The sequence below is a fragment of the Manacus candei genome, unplaced genomic scaffold (assembly GCF_025592945.1).
Source record: "Manacus candei isolate 608988 ecotype Guabito, Panama unplaced genomic scaffold, ASM2559294v1 h1tg000050l, whole genome shotgun sequence".
NCBI classification, from domain to species: Eukaryota; Metazoa; Chordata; class Aves; order Passeriformes; family Pipridae; genus Manacus; species Manacus candei.
The window spans coordinates 11,488,826-11,513,921 of NW_026138098.1; the positions used below are offsets into that span (position 1 = coordinate 11,488,826).

The 25,096-nt window shown below is 37.7% G+C and overlaps 1 protein-coding gene across 4 annotated transcripts in view; it reads left to right on the forward strand.

Annotated features, from left to right (window-relative positions):
• Positions 1–25,096, forward strand: part of SORCS1 (sortilin related VPS10 domain containing receptor 1) — a 264,539-nt gene that overhangs the window by 147,990 nt on the left and 91,453 nt on the right. For all 4 annotated transcript variants that reach the window (XM_051800441.1, XM_051800444.1, XM_051800443.1 and 1 more), the window contains 2 exons: positions 13,047–13,205; positions 24,523–24,596. In XM_051800441.1, coding sequence (XP_051656401.1) covers positions 13,047–13,205; positions 24,523–24,596 — 233 coding nt within the window. The remainder of the gene's footprint in view (positions 1–13,046; positions 13,206–24,522; positions 24,597–25,096) is intronic.

Here is a 25,096-nt window from a genome sequence, read left to right on the forward strand (position 1 = left end):
TCATTCCTAACTTACTTTCCCTTTTACCAGAAGCAACCCCATTACAGTCTGAATTGTGTCATTAGAAATACTATTGATCAAGTTCTCATTAGCAGTCATTGGCACACAACAGCTATTGTTGCATGAGTTATCTTTGCTGCTGAGACTGATACTGATCACTGGCTTCTGATAACAAAAATACAACTCTGTCTTTGAAGCCAGCTAGTTGATTGAGTTAAATTGGTTCCATACTCTCCATAATTAGGAGTGAGCTATCACACAGTTTAACATCCCCAGCTCTTTGAAGCCATTAAAGCATTAGGGGCTTAGTCTAAGTTTCCTTTGTCATCTCATGAGTAATGGCACTGCTTGAAGTCATTAGTGCCTCGGCCTCTCTAACACTAATTGAAGTTTGGTGAGCAGACACCCAAGTACCTGACATGAAGTATGATACTGAAGGACAATTCATGCTCTCATAGAACTTTGCTAAGTGTAGAAGCAGGTGATCTTTGAGTTTGACTCCATAGTATCAAGTCACTAAAACAAAAATACCATAAATTCTAGTGTTCTCTTCATTCAGTTTTAAAACTGCTACTAAGTATGATTCCTTGCTTTCTTTGCTGCAGGATTGCTTCTGTACAGTTTTGACAATCTCATAATGAGTAGGATTCTGATTTAGCAAGATCAGCTACACAACTAGGAAGGTCACTTGAAAGTACTCATCATCTGTTCTTCCTTCAAAAAAAACCCTGGAACAAGAGTAGTTTTTATGCTCCTCCTTGCATGCTGTATTTTAAGTAGAAAAATAAGTTCTGTTAGAGTGATATTCTTACAAAAATCCAGCAATGCTTTGCCCCAGTTTGGTTCTAGAAACTATAACGTCTATTGTGCAAGAAAGCCTTCTTGCAAGTTCCACCACTGTGTGACTGCTAAAAGCTTTAGTCACCTTATTAAAAAGCCAAGGAGAGTTAAAGATTGAACTTTCCATCAGCATGTCTAAACGTGTCTCTGGAGACACAGGCAGGTGACATTCAGCCTTCAAGAAGACTCTATTTGGAGATGACAGCATTAAGACATATACCTTGTTGCAGTACTTCTGCAAAGCCAGTGTTCTTGAAAAAGGTGGAGCCTACATTTCTTTTCATTGATGAAACTACGCATTGGGTGATGAAAATAGAAAGGTATAGCCTCAGTTGGTTCAACCTTTAATAATGCCATTAACTTCTAATCATCCTCTATTAACCTCAGTAGGCTTTTGTACCGAGTGATGTTCTATTTTAAAAATTGGTTTTCTGTCTGTATTGAACTAATTGATCATGCCTACCATGATGTTATATGAAGACAAATCAAGAATGCTGATCCTTTGCTTTAGACATTGTAAATATAGATTAGTTCATGAATTAAAGGTGGGGTAGTCACAAAATCTCAGCAGATTGATGTATCATACTCTTTATGTCACTTTTATTTAAAAACTTTGGGAAAATGAGTGATTTTAGAAGAAGGAAAATTGCATGGAAAGAAAGGGAAGAATGACAGGGTCAAGGAAAAGAAGCATCAACAACTCTAAAATGGAGTAGTAATAGGATAAGAGCACCTTACTTTCTACATTGTCATCCATCTTGGGTGTCATATGGTGTATGCAAGGAGAGAAATGAGGCATGGGGAATCATTTCTTCATGAACATTTTATCCCTTATACTATTGCAACATCTTGATGTGATCCGGAAGAACTTTCATGTGTCTGTGTCTGAATAGGCTCAGGAAGTCACCTCTGTGAAAAACAGCAATATAGAGCCTTTGGCAGCTGAACAATGGTGCCCTTGCTTAATGTGAGCTTAACTCACATTAAAGTTGCTTACATATCATAGGTGGTCTGTAACACTGTAGTTCCATTTGGGAGCCTGCACTGTGGTAACCAGGGAACAATAACAGAATTGCAAAAATCAACAGAGTAGCTACCTAGGAGCATCTATGAAAGACTGTGTAGGAGTGTTACATAGTGATGCTGCATAGTAATGCAGCCGTTATACCATAACTGATAAGGAAAAACAGTGGTTTGTGCTATTGCATAACTGCACTGAATTCCCTTAACAAAAAAAAAAAAAAAACAATAAAGAAAGTAAAGAGAATTATTTAGTCTTGGAGGTGGAATTCTTTTCAGGCATATTCAGTATGGATAATTTGAGTTCATCAACTGCAACAAAAAAAATGAAAAGCCAAACCAACAATTTGCAAGCAGATGCTAATTCCCCAATTGTTCATGCAACATGGAACATAATTTGAAATGATTAGGAAATTAATACATTAATACCAAAAAATGCTTTGGAGAGAAGCAAATCAGATAAATGCGTATAAAAAGAATTAGCTATAGACATAATTAGTGAAGCTGTGATTTATTCACAGTCAGAGGGAAAAATTAAAACTAAACTACATAGAAATTTTAAAGAACATTTCAGAATTACCACGTAAGAAGCCAAAATTAAACAAAGCATGGAGCTTCAGCAAAGCCAACACACAGACACATGCTTTGCCATCGTGTCATGCCATGTATTTGGGTAAGAAGCAGTTACTTATGTAGTAAGAAAGAATTTCTGACTGTATTAGCACGTGTCCTGACTAAAGAGGACTCAAAGCCTCGAAGCAGGTAGATGGTAGAACAGAACTGAGTGCTGTAAATATGAAGAGCCTTCATGCTGTATGGTGAGAACTGGAAAATTAACAGATAAAGTCATAAGATTCCATGCTGTGTTTGGTATTTTCTCCTCTAAGTTCATACTTGTCCACTATACTGTAGTTAGCAGAGAAAGGACCTACCCTCCACTGTCCTCACTCACAGCCCAGTGTCTAAGCTTACCTTTCCCACATTGCACCAACTTTATTTGTAGAATCTTTGATTTTTATATAACAGTCTTTTGAAATTAACTTCAGTGACACAAGGAGTCAGGCTCAACATGCTGCTTGAAATCTTTGGTCTGGTTTAGTGAACCTATTTCTTGAAAATTACAGGATTTCATTGCTCACTCTTGCCACTGCCAGAGAACTTTTGATTTTCCTCCCTTTGCTTTCATGATGTTTGTAGGGTAGGAAAATGAGCCTGATTAAAACCCTCAAGAAAGAGGCTTCATTCATGTTGAGCTGCAGTCCCTGTACTATTTTTTTCCATCTCCATGCCTAAAAATCAAGAAGTAGCAAAACCAGGTGTACCATGACAAAGTCGATATTGATCCAACAAATGTATGCTCAGCTGTTATCATCATCTGTTGTGTAGATGTGTGGTGATAGACAGATAATTACTTGAAAGCAATTCCATTTAAATCTAGTAAGAAAATATCACTAAGAATCATTAGATTGTATAGCCGTCTCCCAAGAGAAAAGAAGTGTAATTCAGTGCAGAAATTGTGGTGCCAACTCTGATGATTTTGTCAAGAGACTTATGATATGTATCTTTTCTAAAGTTGTCAGCTGGTAGAATCAATTTTAAATTGGAAAGAATTTAAAATTTTGTTAAAATAAAGCTTCTAGTCTTCAGAGTTCCACAGGAAAACTCTTCTGAAGTAATGTAAATGATAACTAATAACCTTCTTCCCTCACCCTAAAAACAACAAAAAGATAAACAGAAATCCTACATGAAATGAGATTTTTATGAATGACTCTTTGGAAGCAGATTCTTATTTTTCAGGTAGTTAAATGTTAAAATAATGTCTGAGTCTTTATAAAACATATGAGCAAAATAAATGGAAAAAATTCTGTCACTACTTGAAAAACAGCCTTTATTTTTGCAGACAATTTACTGAAGGTACTGCTTTTTTTTTTGTACTGTATATAAGTTTTCATTTTCTTTCATGTTGGTCTGTATAATTTTGGGAGAAAATAAAAGTCTGAAATGCGAATTGCTCTTTTTCCAAAACATTGGTAACTATCATGAAAAACTGTACTTTTACTTTCCCTCCCACTTCTACCACCCAGAACGTATAGTCTGGGGAGCAACTGAATACTCCAAGTTGTCTTGTTGCACTTTCTATTAAGATTTTTAAGTTCAGGACAAGAAAGCAGCAGATGCTAAAGGATCTGATATTTGCCTCAGATGGGTACAGTGTCTCCAATGCAATAAAGTCAGTCCCAAAAATTTTGCAGCAAAGGGAAAACAGATGAAGAAAAAGTAGCAATTTCTTACTAACCCTACTGGATCAAGCAGCTACTATTCAAAGTTATTACTGGGTTCCAGTGGTTCATGAGCACTCTTCAGCTGGAGGCACCTGAGAACTGATGTGCTGGTTTAAGTGCTTTGGACAAAATCAACCATGTTTACTGAACACTTTCAGCTGGTGGATTTTAAGTGAAATAAGATGAGAACATCTGTAAGAAATGGAGGGATAAGAAGTTGTACAGAGAGGTGGAGGTGAGCAAGTATAGATAATAATGTCCTTTGGACCAGCAGGGCACCGCTCTGAGGTGCTCATAGCTTGTTTCTTCACTTTGGGAATGCTGTAAAACATAGGCAAGAGTAAGAGCCCTTGAAGTATTAAACAGCACAGTGCCACACAGGTGCCAGGGCTGGCCAGAGGCAAGTAACATGGCTTGAACCAGTTGGCTATGAAGCCAAGTGTTTAGTGAATTGACCATCTGTCCAGGCTTGGCATAACTGTGATAGAGAATTACAGAGTGGTTTGGGTTGGAAGGGACCTTAAAGATCATCTAGTTCCAATCCCCCCTGCCATAACCAGGGACACCTTCCACTACACCAGGTTGCTCAGGACCTAATCCAACCTGCCTTGAACACTTCCAGGGCTCATTGTGTGGATTGTGCATTTATCACTAACTTGCCCTCCGGGGAAAAATTGCTCCCCTTCTTTTCCCTCTTCCTTTTATAGCTCTGCTTAGGTTACCATACTTTTAGGCCTAAAGTCTCATCTTGCTTTCATTAGGATTAACAACCCTTCGTGTCCAGTATTTGGGGCTGGGAGATGCTATTGTTTGTAATTCGCTTACAGTGCAAGTGGCTTCTTTCTTTTTGTGCCATTGATTGATTAGTGGAGTTTGTCCAAGTAATTTTCCCTCTTGATGTGTGCGCTTTCCTTCTCTACCACAAAGTTAGTGTGAAGATTAACTAATTAATCTCATGAGATTCTTTAGTGAAAGGAATGCCTTACTGAGCAACAGAACAAAGTACAGGCAATATGTATGAACACAACTCATTCCAGATGTCTACAAAGCTGAGGTTCCTTTTCTCCCATAAGCAAGTAAGACTGTAAGAATGTCTCAGCTTAATTTTGTTTTTCTCTGTTCAGTACAATGAAGAACATCTGTTGTAAAAGAATGGATAATTAATAACTGAAACTAGATTGTACTGTCCAAAATAAAGTGCCTATGGTACTGTAGCTTTCCTGAGTTTTTTGTCCTTGTTTCTTTATTTCTTCTCAAGAATAATAATAGTCATTTTTATGTATTAGATTTTATTTCAGAACTGAAGTTTCTATTTTGTTTTATTTAAGTTTTAAGGAGTAGATTTTCAAGATGGTTTTGGTGATAAAGGTTTTTATGTCAAATGTATGTAAAGGAAGAGAAAGCAGTGTATAATACTAATGAAACAGGAACAAGAAATTTTCATTTCATGTCAGGTTACTAAATTAGATTCAAATGGGCTGTGGAATGAAGAGATAAAAATCTAGAATTTGATTTGAGGGAGATTTGAAAAACTGAGAAGCTTAATCTTTTCACGTTCCTTCCCCCAGAACTGATTGCTCCAGAGCTAATGTTTATGTGTGTGATTAGGATCTGAGCCTGACGAGTTCTATTTTCAGCACTGCTACAGGAACCCAGTGGGTGAAACTAACCTTGGTGCTTTGGGCTCATACAGCACTTCCAGATTCCAAAGCTCTTGCTAAGATAGACTTTTAAGATAAAAGGAATGTAAAATTGAAGGTGTTTTTGTTTATTCTAGAATTTATTTATAATCCCAGGTTTTTGAAATTAGGAGTAACACTGAATGCAAACTAATCAGTATCAGATTGGACAGACCCAAAGAGTTTGTGGAATCTCCATCTCTGAAGATATTTAAATATTGACAGGATAAGGTCCTGAGAATCTATTTGTACCTTTCAAGCTGGCTCTGCATGAAGCACGAGTTTGAAGAAAATGACCTCTAGAGGTCTTTACATGCCTAAATTTAATAATTTAAATTATAAGTCATTTATAAGTCAATTTAAATTATAATAATTTAAATTGTAAGGTATGGCAAAAGTAGCTCAGAAACATCCTGCAGTAATCTAGTAGGTTAATTAAAGGGTTTCCATATTGTTTTTGGTATTACATTTCTATTTTTCCACAAGGATGATGCAAGTAAGAGTTTGTGTCCTTTATTACAGTCCTAATTAAAACACTAAGTTAATTAACTAAGAAAAAAAATAGAATCTTAATTTTCATTTAATTCTTGTGTAATGGAAATGGAAACTGTGTTTTAAAAGAATAAGATTTTAGAAGTGACACTAATCTTCAGTGACTCCTTTCTCCCCCATGTCGTCTTTTTTCCTCCTTTGAATAAAAGTTAATACCTCAAAGCAAGATATATATTTTGGGAATTTCCCCTAGCTGCTGGAATTGCAGCTTACTCTTGGGAAGGTGAAGGTCGTTGTTTCTCTCTGTTCACAATCCAGCCCACAAGCAGTGACTCAGCAGCACAAAAAAACCCTGAAGATGTGGCAACTTCACCTTTAATGGAACACAGAAGCAGCTGAATCTTTTCAGGTCTGGTCCAAGGTAAGGCACTTTTGAAAACAGGTCTTCTGCCAGAGCTCAGCTGCACAGAGAAAAGGTTGCAGGTGGCAACCTGTGCACTTGATGGACATCTCCATGCTGATGAGATACAAGTAACAAGAAGGGCTCTATGGGGTGCACTGCCCTCTCTTGGATTTTGGTCGAAACAGGAACAGTCCCTTTCCAACTGGTGCTCCAGAGGGTTGCTGAGATGATGTTCAGAGTAAGGAGGAATTGGTTTTGTGCTCTGTTATCTCTTAGGAAAAATCTTTTCCCCAAGCCTCTGGATTTTCTGTATATTCCCATTTCTATCAAGTAGGATTAACAGAGAGAACAACTGCATCACATCTGCACAGGTGTCTCAGCCTCATGTTTGCTTCTCATGACTCTATGCTCTATTAACCCAATGCTTATACCTGGGACTTTGGTGGTATATATTGATTATATACCAGCACATAAAGTATTTCTAAGTTTTTGTTGATACACGCATTCACTCTTTCTATCTGGTAAATCAACCCCAGATGATTCCCATAGACAATAAAAAATCGAACTTTAATTGACTGCTTTATTTTGTGGTCACTTTTGGCCTGTAATGAACATTTCCATAATACAGAACAGATAAATGTATTCTTTTTTTCCATCCACTAACCAGCTTTTAAAAATTTTTTCAAATGACATTCATCAAGATGCCAAATTCAATTCTTGACAATTCTTCTATTAGGAACACTGTGAAATCTCAGCTTTCAAAAATATTGGCAGGTGGTAATTTTTCTCTCTTAAAATATAGTCCTTTGCCATCTAGTATTCTGCTGACAAGAGATTGTCTTATCACTCAATGAGCACTAAATTTTTCATGTGGCAGACAAGATGAATTCATCATCTGAACCTTTCACCATGCCATTTCTCTTACATTTAAACAGCCAAGGTTTGAGGAAGATGGTGATATCCTACCACTTATGGACCTCCTGTGGGTTTATGGGGTAAATGATGATAGTTTCCGCTGTCCAGATCTGGTCTCAGTCTGAATCTAAATTACACTGTCTAGTCATCATGACTGTAGTTTTCTTTGGGGGAGACTTGAAGTATGTTCCCATCTATATCAGCAAAGTGCAGACTGATTTAATGAGCTTGGATTTTGCATCTTTGTATGAATAAAAACCTCTTTCTTCATAAGTCACTGAGTAATAGATGCAAAATAACTTGTTCAAAGACCTTTTCCTTGTATTAAAGAGGTCATTTCTACTTATTTCTGAGACCATTCCAAACCAGGTCATCATTCAAAGGCAATATTACTAATTTTTCTTCAGTGTTGGAAGTGTAATTCTGTCACTGAAGTCTTTTCTTTCTTTACAAAATTACTGCACTTTCAGAGTTAACTAGAACTTCTGGCAATAAAATACTCCACAATGCCTTAATTGAATTATTGGTGTATTATTTTAATGGTGTCTTAATGAAATTGCTTAGCAACTAACCTTGTCTTTTAGTTGGCAGTAGCAACAGCTTCAAAACTGTCAGCTCTAGCTCATTTCATGTTTTCATTTAGGTGCTGGTGCTGTGCGCCAATTTATTTGAAGCAGCAACTTGGGCCAACTTTTGGTGGCATTACTCCTGTACACAGTTCTACAGCAGTTGATGTTAGCCCATGAGTAAAGATTGTTAAACTTTTCAAAGGCTTCAGTCTCCTCTTTCTGTATTAATATCTAACTAAATAACTAAATGCTTGTTATTTCTTTTGTGATTTTGTCTCTAATTTATTTGCTCTTGCAACCATTTACTGCTTCCAGCAACTCGGTCCTGTAAAAGCAATAGGTCTAATTTGCTTTACATTAGTGTTGCATTTATTTCAGAATGTCATGGCCTTTCTTTGCCTTGTTTCACTTTATATCTTATTCTAGATCTTGAGAAAGCTTAAGCAATGAACTAGTTTAATTAATTCATAGCAGAGAGCATTGCTTTGAAATGCATGCATGAACTGCTGAATCTGGAGGATCAGGTTCTCTCTTTACACAATATTCACGCCTTGCAAATGCAATCCAAATTCAGAAGTGGCAGAAATTACATTTTGTTGTGTTGAGACTCCAACTCTTGTAATCAGTTACCATGTGAAAAAAATTCCCTCCACAACCCTCTAAAATTTTGTAATTGACATGCAGAGAAGCTGTAAAAACAAATGCAAACATTTAGACATTTTAGGTAGGGAATGCCCTGCTTTTGTTAGGGACATTTTTGTTCTTAATTGCTGATTTCTTCTTTTACTGTGCTTCACTCATTTCTTTCTGTGAGAAATATTACTTGTTCCATGTGGGTCACCAGTGTTGGGTCTATGCATGAAGAGTGTGATAGGTAAGGAAGGTAAAGGTTCTTTCAGTAGCTTTGACCCAATTTGCATTTTATCCCTATTTCTGCTCAGGTGTAATAACTCAGATTTGTTCATACATCAGAAGTGAATGAAAGAACATGTGAACCTATGAAATGCATTTGGATTTTTTTATACTGTTCTATTTCACTGATACTATGCTGTCTCCTACAAAATGTTAGGAAAAAGTTGGTCCAGGTGGAGATATCAGTGGCCAAAATAAAAGAGCGGTTCTGGGCTCTTTTTACTAAACCACTAAATCTAGCATTCAGGGCAGTTACAAAAGGATCCCAATTCCGTCTGTAGAAGCAAAATCAGAATCCTCTTGCTAATAATTCCTGGGATTTTTTGTGAGGAGAGCAAAAATACATGTAATTGTCAAGAGCAATCTGTCATCAGCAGAATTAGCATCAAAAAAGGGGTGAAAAAATTGAGGACTGTTTAAGATCTATAACTTATGTTACATCAAGTCAATGGGTAGTAGACTATTTCAAAGAAGAAATTGGATTAATTTATTTCAGGGGAAATTCTGAAATGTTACTCTGTGTTTCATATGCTGCAACAACAAAATCATTAAAATTAATTGTACTTTCCCTCCTTTCTCATTTATATTCCAGGCAACTTGGGCAATAAAACTAAACTAATGTGACTGCAACCACATTATCACGTAGGACAGCTCAGTGGAAGTGTGTTTGTAGAATGAAATGGTTGAAGCTGAGATGACATCTGCAGTCTGGGCATTTAGGAGGCAGAGGGTCTGACTTTAGAGTAGTGCTAGCCTGATACTCTGATCTGAGTGTCCAGTAGTGTTTAGAAAACATTAGACGAACTCCTGAAATGTATCATAGAATCATTGAATGGTTTGGAATGGAAGGGACCTTAAAGATTATTTAGTTCTAACCCCCTGCCATGGGCAGGGTATGTTCTGGTTTAGTATCCTTGAAAAGGAATGCCACTCCTGTCCTCCAAGATCACTGTGGGATGAGTCAGAACACAATGTGTAAGGACTTACTATAGAGATTTTCCCCAAAATCTGAAAGGGTTAATTTCAGAAGCACACTCCTGGTCTTATCTGAAATGTTTATGCAGATACACATGGCATTTTCCTCTCATTTTGATGTATTTTTCATACAGGTATCAATTTATTCTACTTATCCAATAAATGCTATCTTTTGGGCTTGTAACGCTGATTATTTACACACAGATATGTTGTAATGAAATTTGCTTTTCTTATCTTGTAAGAAACGTGGTGTTGTGACTGATGTGAGTAGTGACTGATAGTCGACTCTACCGTGTTTTGTCTTATGACATCTGTGCAAAGTGACTGGCAATACAGGGTACAATAGTGGAGCAGATAATGCTGAAAGTTGGTCTCGTAGTTAGCAATCTGACTAGTGGAGTCGTTCCATCAAATCCCTCCCCGGTCTACGACTCCCTGTGTGCCCTTGCATAAACCTGCAGCAGTTCCTCACAGCTCTGCCACCTCTAAGACAGTATTGCTGCTGGTATATGTAGCAAAACTGGCATGTCCTGAAACACTTCTTAGGTACAGAATGGCTGGTTATCCCAATGCAATAGCAATGGGATAGGTTTTATGCAATACCAATGCAATAGGTTTGGAGACCCCTAGATATCTGAAAACAAAGTACTAACAGCCCAGGGTGGCAGTTAGCAGATTAAAGCCGAAGTCAGCAGTGTTAGCGAGTCTGTTCAGGCACTTAACTTTTATTGATTGGATGTGGAATTAGGTGCTTCAGTGCCTCAACAGTTTATCCCTGGATTCCCTTTCTAAGAAATGCAGATAAGAGCACTTTCGCACTTCAGAGGAGTGGCCTGACAGAAAATGTGTTAAGGCAGTGATGTGCTTGGATGTGGCAGTGATGAGGTCAGATGAGTTCCTTGTGCAGGTAGAAGGAAATATTTGAGACTAGACTGGATCTTGATTAAGAACTTGCCTTAGAGGCACAATCCAAAGTCAATGACAAGACTCTTATTAACTTCAGGGAGCTCGCATCAAGCCCATTGATTTGTGCTTATTTCTGCTCTAGTTGCTCTAGTCCAAATTAGTGCTGTGCTGTGATATTTCCAAATACTAACATAAACAAAATCCACTCAAGAAGGAAGTCATAAAAATAGGAAAATCATAATACTTGAATCATAGTACTGAATCAATAAATGTTAAACATAGGAACATTGTTCCAGAAATTAGTCTGGTAAGAAAAAAAGAACCAAATGATAAACAACATTGTAATTAATTTTTGACTTCAGAAGCTGGATAGGCTACTTAGTGGCAGTAGAATATATATATATTGATATTTTGATTATTAATCCTTTCTGTGTAGCTTCTGTCATACAATCTTCAGTTTAGAAGTCACATCAACAATATACTTGGTATATTTGAAAGTGTTAAATGAAAATAAAAATGTATAATAATGCAGGTTTTCATCACAAATTTCTAAAATAAATCAGAGATATAATAGGAGACTGTAACTTTATGCTACAATGGGAACCCTACCCTATTTTATGTTAGAGATACAGTGGGGTAATGTAACTGCTCTGTGATTATGCAGATTAATCAGAAAGTTCAAGGATTTTGCAGAACCCCAGACTTCTAAGTCACAGGCCAAATTGTGCTACCAAGGGGGTTTCTAGAGGTAGAAAAAGAAACATTTGGCAGCTGCACAATAATGAAGGAGATGTTCTGTGTAGATTATATGTGTATTTACCCCTTCACCTTCTGGTGTCTATCAGACACCAGATGCTATGTCTCCCTATAATTCATAGGTAGTGAGTTATGTCTAACTCTGCCTGCCTAAATGAAAGAAGAGAAGGAAATGGAGTGTGTAATTTTTACAATGCTCAAACTGAGATAGGAATTTGCTCTGAGAAATGTCAGGTGCAGATCCTTTCATTTCAGGCTTTTCTAAACCAGATCAGTGTTTGCCATTTGCAAAGCAACTTAGAAAAAAAAATAAAATAAAAATCCTAATGATTCAAGGCTTTAATACCTTTCCAGGCAAATATTCTTTAGATTTTTTCATGGTTTTCACTCATGATACCTCATTCCCATTCCTTAGGGGTATTACTCTGTTGCTTGCTGAAATACTAGAATGATCTCTTTTTACTGATTAGACCTATACATTCTCTTGTGCAGAGACACATGAGAGCAGTAACTCGTTATTCTCTCTGATTCATCAGCAGTGCAGACCAATTAATACCACAGTTAATGGGGAGAAGTAGCTACTACAACTACAAGCTGTATATCTTTTGTGACTGCTAAACTAACACTCCTGGACAAAACTGAAAAGCAAATTTACTTTGCAGAGATTATTTTTTATATACCACCAAATCTGTAATTCACAGCACAGTAGGAACTGGGGATGGAAAGAGCCCATTATGTTATCAGATGTGTTCTTCTGCCAGAACAAGATTGCTTGTTGCAGACAGCCACGTTATAATGTTTCAGGCAATGAAACTGTCTTCTCTGGAATTTCTGCCAGAGTCTAGCAAAACTCTCCATTAGAGTTCATTCTCTAACGTGTCACTCTCCTCTCTCTGTTTTGTTTTGGGTTTTTTCTTGTTTTCTTAACACCTAACTTTTTGTCTGTCACTCCAATGGATCATTCTTGAAGACCCTAGCACCCCACTGTACCTGTCTGGTAACTTAGTAAGTTAAAAATTTCAGGTTTAATTTTTCAAATAACCTAAGCATAACTTCATTTAGGTCTGATTTAACTAGTGGTAAAGCCATTCTGATTATTTGGTCATATATTATGTGTTTATATGCACAGCTGAAATATAGTGTTTTAATTACTGAAGTATTGGCTATGGTAGGTTTGACATTACAATGAAACATTTTGAAATAGCCATATTTAATAAGCTTATCTGTAGTTCCTAGCTGCTTGCTTACTCTTCCATCTGTTTTCACCACTGTATTTTCATCTTTCCCTTCCATATAGATTATGCTGCTGACTGATCCAGAAGTTGAAAGCAGCTTATTAATCAGTTCTGACGAAGGAGCCACCTATCAAAAATACCGTCTGAACTTCTACATCCACAGTCTGCTCTTCCACCCCAAGCAGGAAGATTGGATCTTAGCCTACAGCCAAGATCAGAAGGTAAGAATTTTTGGCAGCATTTTGCTTTGTTTGCCTAGGAAGAACTTGGGGTTTCTCCATCTCTTTGTGTAACTGCTGCAGAACATTCAGGTGGTTTTGAGGGCGATACCAGGACAGGTCTGGAAATACCAGTTTGGTATTTCCAAGCAGAAAACATTGAGCAAGCCTCAACATAAAGGTCAAAGTAAAGGACATGGGCATCTATTGTATTCTTGGGGCCTAGCCCTCAGTTACTGATCTGGCAGTCTGCATTTAGTCATCTGTCCTTTTGGCAAGCAATATTGTGTGACAGGCAATGGGCAGAGAAGACAGCTAGGGTCCTTCACTGTAGGAATCACAACCTCTAATGAGGCTTTTGTCCTCTTATTTCACAACTGTCTTGCTCCAGCCTAGCATCAGCTCCAAGAAGACAATCCTTGTTCCCATCTGGCTGGCATATTTTCAAGTAGTCTTTGATTTTCTAAGAGAAAAAGTAGCAGTGAATCAATTTTCTTTGAAGTCCAGTTCCTTCAGTACAGGTAATCCATCAGCCAAATAAATATGCTGTGAGATTTGCCTTGATTTTTTGCTGCCCAACCTAACACAACACCACAAGACTTCATTTTGGAGAACTCATTGTTAGAACTTTTTGAAAATCAGACACATCAATCCTCACAAGGAGTTGTCTTCCAGTGAAGGACTTGATAGACCTCAATCTCCTTAGTTTAACAAAAAGATTGAAGGGAAACTATATTGTTTGCATAAATATCTCCGTGGAGGGAGACAAAATATAGGAGTAAGCATTTTGATCCAGAAATAAAAACTTCTAACAAAATTTGATGGTTAGGAGTCAATGGCAGATAAACTCTGCAATAAAGTAACTAGCCATTGGAGCAAACTGCTCTGAGAAATGGCAGATTTCATGTCCAGACATTTTGACATTTTTAAATAAAACTAGAAAAAGACAAAAAAAATTGCAAAGTCCAAGCAATAATTGTCTTAGCTGAATTGTTCAAGTTATGCGTTAGTGTAAACATCAACATAAAAGATTGAATTCAATGATGTTTTTCATCTGCGTATTTTAATTCATTGTAAAAGCATTAAACGACTAATTTTCCTTTTGCATAAAGAAGTCTTGTTGTTACTCTTACTGTAAGCCTGAGAAAACAAAGGCATAGCTAAGTAAGTAGGTAAGGTCACAAAATGGTCTTATTGAAATTTTTCGAATATTTCAGTCCTGCATTTTAAATTCAAACCCAGTATCATTCCAGGGCTGTAGCTTAATATCCTTTGCAACTGAGAAATGCATCTTCCCTGCCTAATTCTTCCCAATTCCATACAATATTTTTCACTCACCCCTCTCACAGCATTTTGTAGAGTGTACTGTGGTTATATATATACTCTGTTCAGAGGAAGGTGCAGATTAAATTATTTCTGGGTGTTCAGTATGTAATTAGTCAAGGTCAAAACATTTCCTTTCCCTTGTGACCACTGAGTTCTCTGGACTGATATGAAACAGAACAGAAGCTGGTCTCTGATGTCTTTTTAGGACCCGTTGAGTGAACATTACTGTGTGTTAATAAGCAGGAAATTTATTACATGAAGAACAATGAAGCTTTCAGTGGGAACTTTGTCAAATAAAAGTATGATATAGTAGAAAATTTATTTCAGTTGTTATGGCATTCAGTCTGATCAGGAAATAATTCTGAATTAGAGGCCATACAGCTAAGGCTTATTTAATTTATGATAGATGGCTACCAACAAGTATTGACACTATTCTATAGGAAACTCCCACTTGTACAGAATCCTAAAAAACAATATGGATATAAGAACAAAGGGTCCTTTTTTGCGTTAACCTGAATTTGTGGGGTTGGTGTTGGAGTTGGATGTATGAGGTGTTTGGGGTGAGAGGCTGTAGGCTGTATGACAAAATTTCTTTGTTGTGGTGTTGATTAGCAAATTAGATAACTGTTAGTAATTCAGTACTGTAGTTGCAAGACAAAAATCAGGTAGCACAAGGTCTGTAGATCTGTACCAATTAAATTCAAAATAGAATTTTAAAAGCGCTCTGAATGGGTATGAGTCACAGGCCTGGTTTCTGCTTTAAAGCCTAATGGATACATTTTCTGACTTAACAAGCTTTGGCCAAGAAGTGTAGAGGGTAACCAGCAGGCAAAGAGTATTAATCAGCTTGGACTAAATTAAATGTAACTCAAACCAAGGGTCAAGTTCAGCCTATGGCTAAGTGTAAATGACTCCCATTGGTTTCATGTTTGTATATCCAAAGGCAGAATTTTCTGACAGTAATTAAGAGGTCCTGCAGGTATTTAGATAATTGCAAAGGGAGCTGTGGGGTACTTTGGAACAAATGACACTGCTGTTAGCTATTTCCTGATCTTGTACTAAGGCCTTATTTAAGGAAAGAGAACCCTTACTCCTTGGATTCCAGGCACTGTGCATACTGGCTAAGAGTCACCCAAGGAGGCAAGGGAAACATATCTGCATGGTAAAGAATTTACATTTTGATGCCACTAACTTTGATGCCACTGATTTAAGATTCTGTGAAAGTGGTGTTGATGGGGACTGTAAAGAGTGAGTTGGATGTTGATCAGTAATGGTTAGCACAATCATTTAATTTTGCTGTTGACAGGAGAGAGGTGAGAGTCAACTAGAAAACATGTTTGCACCCTTCTTGCAACATGATTGTTGTCATCCATTTGCATCATGTCATTGCAGCAAATGGTACCAGGAGAATCAGATGGTGAATAAGAGCAAGAGCTGGAGAGACAGGAATCACATTGGATCTGGACTGCTTTTGGTCTCAGAAGTTATCCATCCAATTCAGGACTGATGAGGGCAAAGCCAACAGTAATCCATGCCTCTTATTGCTCAGTTGTAATCAACAGGAAATGGGTCACATAGAATCATCCCTCAATCTCTTCACAGCCCACTGAGCCTATCACTATGATAAGATCTTTTTTATTTGTTTGGATTCACTGAATGGTAGGGAAATCAGTTTTAACTGAAATAATTTTATGTCCTAGTTTCTTGGGTGTTGTTTATGAGTGAATGTGGTTAATTACTGGGATTCAGCTGACGAGCAACAACTCGTTAAGGTTCAGTGACTGTTACTTTTGTTCCCATATCTCTCTCCTGTGTCTCTGCCTTGGGCAGCAGACTTGAATTACCACTTCTGACAGACCAGTCCCTTATTAAGTCATGGCTTTTTCCTTCCAGTCTTGAGAAAAAAAGAGCAGCAAACCATCTGCTGCCTGCACTAATTACTTCATGATTGCATTCATTGTTCTGGACGAAAGTACAGTTGTTACTTGGCTGATTTTTGCCACGTAATTGTAGAACTACTGCATGCTTCTCCATTAAAATCAGAAGGAAACTTCAGACACAGCAAAGCATTACTTGTAAGGCAAAACCTTGTTGGAGGTATCGTACATGTGAGTTCTCATGGGTTTAATCAGCTTGCTTGTAGAATGAGGGGCTGTATTTTATGGCAGTATTGCCTACGTATTACTGTGTAATCTTCAGAAGTGTTTTCTGTGTAATCAGAGCATGGAATGTAAGAGCCTCTGGTTCATGTGGAGACATCTTTTGCTATTCAAATGGGTCAGACACACAGAGGAGTGGTTAGTAATCAGTCAGAAATAACAGAGCTATTTGAAGAGATGAAATACAGGTGAAATTGGGAAACACAAGTCAGGCAAAATGTGGGGTTGTAATTGCCCAGCTCAGGAATAAATGCACAAAGGCTATCAAGCACTGAAAGGCAGCAGCAGAGGCTGAAAAAGCAGGTTTAAAATGAAGTTATCATTTTTGCTGCTCCACTCTCATTGTAAATAACTCTTGAAAAGCGAGGCACCCCAAATAAAAGGAGCTCTGTCTACACAGCACTAGTAAATGAAGAGGTTTATATTTCCTATCTTTTTTTCTTCTTATATTTTTTTTTCATTTTGGCCTTTTTAAAATATCTGATTCCATCTTCTACCTTTATTGATTGTATGTGTCATGCTGAAGATCAATGTTAAGGACTGATATTTCTAAAGGGCCGCAGTTTAGCAAATCAGGATTCTGATACTTGTGAGACAACATATCTTCTGACATCAAATCATATAATCTTCTTCATTTTCCTACATTAAAGGATGTCTACTTCTCATGCAGATAAGTGGAAGAGAAAGGTATTCTTTTATCAGGGATGACAGAGAAGCCACTTAGAGAAGAGATATGGATGCATGTGGCCACAGGATGTCTGTGAGAGAACAGGCCAACACTTAACAGTACCTTCACCCCATCTATGCATGTGTTTTGGTCTAATACTTGTGTCTGACAGTAGAGTATCTGCCACAGATGCAGCCAGTATTCACTCTTCAAGATGTGATGGACTATTCTGGATATACTTTGTAATTCTAAAACCTTACATTTTGTTCCACCAGAATCTATAAGGGTGAATCTTGGAGAAGGATCAGACCAGGAACCTCCAGAGGTTCCTTTCAACATAAATTATTCTGTTTCTGTTTACACCCTCTCAGTTTCAGCGGTAACAGTCACAGCTTACTTACACCAGAGAAAGGAGAATAAAATTCAGATTTATTTTATCAGAAATTACATCATAAAAAAATTACATAAAAAAATAAAAAAATAGAGTTGATAACATCAAGTGACATCATTTCAGGGTTGGGTTTTTTTTTCCACACGGCTGACAACATTTAGAGGACTATTCACTTGGGCTAATGTTGGCTGATGGAGGCTAATCCCATCTGAAGTTAATGGAGAGGAAAAAAGCTTCTCTATAGTGGTAAGCATTAGCCACTTTAAATCATCCTCTGGAAAAACCTATCTCTTTTGACAGACTACAGCCACAGCCAGGGAGCTAGTTTGCATAAAGCTAACATTAGCCTATGTGAATAACTCTCCCTTCCCCTATGGCATCACTCCTGCAACAGTCTACACTATTTGTGTTAATATTTGGGACACCACTAATCATCCAAGCCAGATTTCCAGCAGACTTGAATCTCTTTGACGCATATTGAAGATGAAAGAGTCATAAGTAAATATGTATGTTAAAAGTTGTTTGTTCCAGCCTTTGCCATGTTGCACTTTCTGCACGATCTTAGATATCTTTCCTGGGTTACCAGCACTTGTGCCAAGGATGGATATGGCCTTCCACACAGAGGCCTTGTGAATGCCATTCTCTATTTTTAAGACATTCCATGTGGTTATGTTTCTGAGCAAGCGATGCACAGAAACACCCACATTTGTAGCTAGGGCTGTGCTCACCATTTGTGTGAGGACCCTAAGCACAGATGCCTGTTAGGCATCCTGATAACACATCTAGCACACAACCCTTTGCAAATATGCCTTGTTATCTCTAGGCAAACTGATGAGCATTTGGTGGCAACCAGCATTCTGAAAATTAACAAAGAAGGGACATCAAAAGAAGAATAATGGTGCAGTGTACAAACTATGTTGTAAAATATACTTTCTTAGAGTACCCATCAGTCTTTTACAGACCTCACTAAGCATGATGTGCTGGGGGAATAAATTAAAATAAAGAACGGAATTAAAAGACGGAAGAAAAACAAAAAAATCAACTAGCAGAGCCCAGTGGCAACCTTGCAGTCAAGACAGGCAGATAGATTTCTGGGCCAGGACTGTGAACTGTGATAAGTAAAACAGAAGAAAAGATTCTCAAGCAGTGATCACTGTGCTCTTTACCACTGACTCACTCATCTTTAGGCAAATCAATACGTCCTTGTTTATCCATCTGTATAAACATCAGCCCTCTGTACCCTTAGAGAACTTGTTCTTTTCCTGCTTTTGGGTCCATGGATACATACTTTTAGTTAAGGGCAGATCTGTTGTTTCTCTGCAAGATTTTCTGTGCTCTACCTAGCTCCAGTTTTCCTACTTCCATGAAAAAATCGCTATTTTTCTTTTCATCAGAGTTGGACAGCTCACTGGATTAGGAATAAAGAAATGTACTCCATATTACTAAGTCTGACACTGCTCTCTGTGGTGTTAAGCAACTCCTTTTGCTTTTCTGTAGATGACTCACCTCTCCCTTCTCTGTCTCTGCCTCTGTCATTTGTTTGACTGTCCTCTCCAATGTGTCTCAGTTTCTTATTATACAAAGTGCCTGTAAACACTAGACTCACTTGAAACCATAGGTTTTAATGTAATGCAAATGATAAACAATCATTTATTTTAAAATTTAAAACTGTGTGTGTGTGTGCGCATGAAAATTCTCACACTTTACCTTAAATTCTGCTGTAACAAGCTTTTTCTGTTCTATTCTCATTCTAATACAATACACTTTTTAAACAAAAATGCATTTATTTAATGCAGTTGTGAACCTACTTAGTAAATTTACAACACAACAGAAAACAAATGCAGGATACCCTGTTATTTGTTACAGAGATAGTACTTTTTTAGCAGAGAAGGGACTTAACTTTGAGGACAACATACTAAGTGAAGTGATAAATTCATCATCCCTTGGATTTGAGATTGGGTGTCTTTCCAAATGATACAATCTTGTTCAACCATCAGTTGTTGACCTGAATAATTCTCTTTACTGCTTGAACTAGTGGTAAAAAATCTGCAGCATCTGTTAGGAGGAGAACAGACTCATGATATTAGAGGTTCATTCTTACTTTAAAATATGTATGCCAGGCAGATTCCTTTAAATATGTCCTGGCAAAAAACATGTTACCAGTTACTTTTTTTAGCATATGAGTTGAATGCACTGGAGACATCACCCTAATAGAGTTGTTTGCCAGCTACCTCAAAACCAGAACACTGGCTGAATGTGGCTCATATTTGAGAATGTGTGAGTAGTTATTGAGGGTTAGGTAGGAAGACAGCTAAGGGTCATCTCCAGGATGCTATGATCTGATGAACAGGCACAAAAGAAATTGCTGTGTTATGATCATACTGAACAACAGACAGTCTGTGTGGCAGTAGTGTGTGGTTCATCAGCAAAAGCAGCTGCAGAGCTGTGAAGTAGGTATCTGACAGCTTTATTGCCCTGATGTGTTTCCGTCAGCATTCAATAAACACCAATTATTGGGAAACCTTATTGATGGCTTCTGTGTGGCATGATTAATGCATTGCCTGCAACTTAAAATGTTCAAAGTCTATGCAGTGTCCTGTGAACTTCAGTGCTTCAAGGATCTTTAAGCTTCTTAACACTGGAACTTACAAACAGATCAGAGATCAGGGATGTATATGACTGTCAGCGCTGTAGTCCATTTCTGTATCCTTAATCATGAGTCTTATGCTTTATTCTAGGAAGAAAATATCATTCACAATTTCAGATTCTTTGTTTATACTCTTCTGTCAAATTCAGTGTTGGTAGAGAAAAACCTGGTCCATAGTCTGATTCAGGGAATAACAACTTGCCTCCCAGCCTTTAGCTGCTCTGAAGAAGAAATGCCCCATGCAGCAATTTCATTAAATATAATATACTTTGTTTGATACCCAAGTAAGCTGGACTGAGGTGAGAGAAAGACAGCTTTTTTTGTTTTGAATATAAGAATATGAAAGTTGCTAAATCCAGTCGACAAATAAACTTATACTCCGTACTGTATTCCATTACAACTTGTTTAGGGGAAATCTCTTAAGGAAAAGAAAAATAATCAGAACTACTAACTAGCTCAAACTATTTCCCTCATGCCACTTTCATCATGCTATTTAAATCACCTTTTCTTTAACCAGACTGAGAAACAAAAAAAGAGAGGGGAGTATCATATCATGTCTAGTGTAGATAAGGAAAGAAGTTCAGTTTTCAGATGTCAACTTTCCCTTCTCCAGAAAATAGTAGTGTTGTGTTGTGAGAGGGCTCTTCTGTAGTCTTGCCATTCAGAGAGTTTATTTGAATCCCTGCTCAGTCTCAGAAGGTATTCGTAACTTCAGAACAGCCTTTTCTTTTCCTTTGCATTTTTGTTTCCTTATATGAGTGAAGTAGGTGGTAGGTTTCTACTTCACAGAATATTTATTAGGATTTTCAAAAGCAAAACAAAGGAAAACCAGACTGTTAATGATTGTTACGCAATCTGCGCATTACACAGAAAAATAAAAGTACAAGAGAAGAGGAAGCAAGAACAGAATTATTCCCTGATGAACCAGAGTCAAGTCTAAGAGATCAATATGAGATTTGTACTTCATATCAGTTTTGTCTCTGTGAAACCAGATATGTCAGATCACTACTTGACCCTCAGATGAAAACATACATTGAAATGGTAATAGGTTCCTTTTCTATCTGTGGTTGAAAAAGAAGTGGAGCAAAGAACATTATCTAATTCATTCTAATAATGAAAATTGTCATCAGACAACAGCATGCCAAAGAAAAGAAAATGTCATCTCTGAAGGGACTGCATGCACAAGTCTGTCACTAGAAGTCCCAAGAGAGAAAAGGATTTTATAATGATGGCAAAATACCATGCTGGGTTTGAAAAATATCCATATAGGCACTATAATTGCTAAGTGGGGAAAAATAATCCCAGCTGTATCATAACTGATACTTGAAAAAAATCTAGCCTCTGAATACTTCTTTTTTTCTGGTCCAACTGAATAAACTCAGTTAAAAAATGAATGATACTAGAATAAAATATCTGTAAAAAATTCTTACTTCAAAGGATAGATTGGTTTTTTGTTGGGGAGAGGATGATACATAAGTTGAGGAATTCTGCCTTTTCTAAAGGTACACTGGTGCTGCTTGTGCTCTCTGAGTCAGTAAAGGCCAAGGTTGGTGCTGAGATAATGGCAGAGGAGGAAAAAAACATCCTGGTTATTAAAGTGTCTCATCAAAGACAATGAGAGCTTTGGGCATGGGTTCCCGGAGAGCTGCTATTTCCCTTTGAGAGCTGTTGCCTTTTCTCACACGCTGTCTCCAGCTCACTGGGCACTGGTTTCTAATTTGAGAGCCCAGCCCTGACAGTAGTATTGCTATATCCATTTCCTGCCTTTGAAACAAACTTACAAAGTCTAGCATTTCTCCACTTTTTGCCTGATTCACATCTCATTCAGGGCACAGATTAAGAGAAGGCAGGGCTCCCTGGGTGCTGCGCGCTGTCACAGCTTCTGTTCTGCTGAGGGAGTTGTTGAATGCACCAGGTAAACAGCCCCTCTAAAGAGCTGTGCTGGAAGAGCCAGAGGGAAGCTGTGGCACTGGGATTGTTCAGCCACCTGGCACTGCAGTGGGACTGCAGGCACGAGCACAGAGAAAGCTTTTGCATGCTGAAATTAATCTCAGTTAATTGTTGCTATCACCAACAAATTCACAACCCGCTGAAAGTTGTACACAGGGAAACTAGAGAGGAATAAGGGTAACAGATGCAGAAGTGGGAAAACGAGATTCAGGCATCTGAACATCAGTGTCGCTGTAAAGCTTAGATCCTATGTATCCCTAGTCTGGAAACACACAGGTATTTGCTGAGTTGTTTGGATTGCTCCCTATTCTTAGCGAAAGGATGGTGTGCGCTTCATTAAAACTAAAATTACTGTATGTCAAAGACATTACTTGGCATGGAAGAAACTACTGTGCTAGTAAAGGGAGAATACTGACATCAGAGAGATGATAGATAATAACAATAGCTTATTGTTACTATGTTTTTATTTTTGCTTCAATTATAAAAACGGGTCTGGAAATGGATTTTGAATGTGAAGGGGGGGGAATACCTCCTCTAATGGTAAAGTTCTTTAATAGGTAAATTCAAATTACTTTTAAAAATTAATGTTAAATATTCCAAAAGATTTTCTTTAATTTTCAAAAATGAAAGTTTTCCTTAGTTATAGTTAAGGTTTTCTTCAGTTTAAATAAAAATGTATCTAGAATCTTCTATTTAAGGAAAAATAGCAGACTCACCACTGAAGTTTTAAAGTGGACGCATTTCTAGCTACAAAACTAAACTGGTTTCCCTCTTCTTTCTCTTATTATCTTCTATCCCCTCCACCTTCTTCCCTCTCTCTTTGACTGTTCAAGAGAAAGGAAGATGAAAGAGGTGAATTTTTAGCTTTCGTATTTAAAGTAAATTTTGACATATGCCAGTCTACTGTTTACCAAAAAGCTGTTGTAACTAGTTCCTTGATGTCCTTCCAAGTTTTTACCATAGAAAAGCTGAGGGATATTGGGGTTTGTGTTTGGAATGAATAGCCAAATAAGTAGATCTCAAGGTTTTTTGCATCCCAGTCTCATTATTCTTAAAATATATTCAAATCATCTTTCTGAAGAGCCTGAAGTTTTAAAATCATAATTTTTTCCTTCTCAGTTATTCTCAGAGGTATCCATCTTTCTCTTCCCTGCCACCATGTGTTCCAAAAAAAAATTTGTCAAGGTTTGCACATGAAGATGCAGATTGTTGGCCTTTTTTGCAAGATCGCTAAAGTGGTGTCATGAAAAGGGAGATGACAGTTCAAAAAAGGTGTCCAACATCTGCCTTGCCAGAAAGGGTACTGACCTCATCTACCAAGCAAAGGAGAGAAGGGAAATAGGATGAATCTGCAAGAAAGTTTAGGGTTGACTGCTTCTCAGTTCTTTCATGTGATAAATTTGAAGCTAAATAAAGCAAAAGAAATAAAAGAACCCAAGTGATCCTTCTCTCTACTGGCCTTCTGAGGATTACCTGATGGCAGCATTTACAGGCAGCATCTGTTTGCAAGTGCTCTCTAACAGTAACATTTGTATATCATTCAACAAAGACATGTCAAACTATTTCTAATACCTGTAACATGCCTTTTTGCTGACCTTTCTCAGCCTGGTTTGGTATTTATCATGAAAATATTTTCTGAAATGATTGATGTGTTTGAATATTGTTTGTGTAACCAGAGTAGGAGAAGGTGTCACATTGTTTGCAGGAGAAGGACAACAGCAGAGGGAGAATCATAGGTTTCTGTGCTATAAGCAACTTGTGCTATTTAAACTCATCCAGTCCTGCAAGAGAAGTTTAGACATGTTGGAACATTTTTGGTGCCAGATTGAAAAAGCTGTCTAAGGATGGCACTGATAAATAGAATGAGAATGTCCTCCTAATGTAACATCGAGGAAGGCAAATGGATGATGAATTTTCATTCATGGCTGGTTGTTGGGTGTACACATGAAGTGATTCCTCGGGTAATACCAGTTGTGTCCCATATCACACATCTCAGTATTGTCTATGCTAATAAAAGGCACCACAGACACCTTTCGGCTGCCTCAGGTGTGTCCCTTAGAGTCTGGAAGAAGTAAAAGTCCCAAGTCACTGTCTCAGAAGTGATACAGGGTTCTTCAGGTTAATTTCTCTGATGTCTTTGTGTTTTACTGTGATTCATGACTGCTTGTTTTTGTCCCCAGTTATTCAGTTCAGTGGAGTTTGGCAGAAGATGGCTGCTTCTTCATGAGGGAGTTGCACCAAACAGATTCTACTGGTAAGAGCAAAACCCTCTTCCTCATTTCCTAGATGCAACTTCCCCATACATACAGAGATGTTGAAATGAGGTCTTGAAGGCAATATGGCTGAATGCAACCTACACTGCTGATTTGTTGAGATTAATTTAGAACTGGTATGAAAGGGGCATTGTGTGTTTATACGACACTCAAAAATTGGATCTTTGATCTAAGGGTGATGCACAACTGAACCATGCTGAATAATAGCCTGAAGAAAGCATTGATTAGGGATAGGAGAGTGAAGAGTTCAGTCTGATCCTGCTGCAATTAAGGGCCAAAGCCTGAAGTCTTGGAATCTTTGAGGATACCAGCATTTCTGCCACAGGTAGCAGTAGATTCCTCTAGTGTCTGGTGATACGTTTTTAACTACTGTTAGACCTATGTAGTCCTTGAAAGTTAATGACTATTGAACTAAAGGCACACACACTTCTTCATTATGAGCTTAAATCACTCTGCAGTAAAGCTTCTAAGCAGCAGTGCA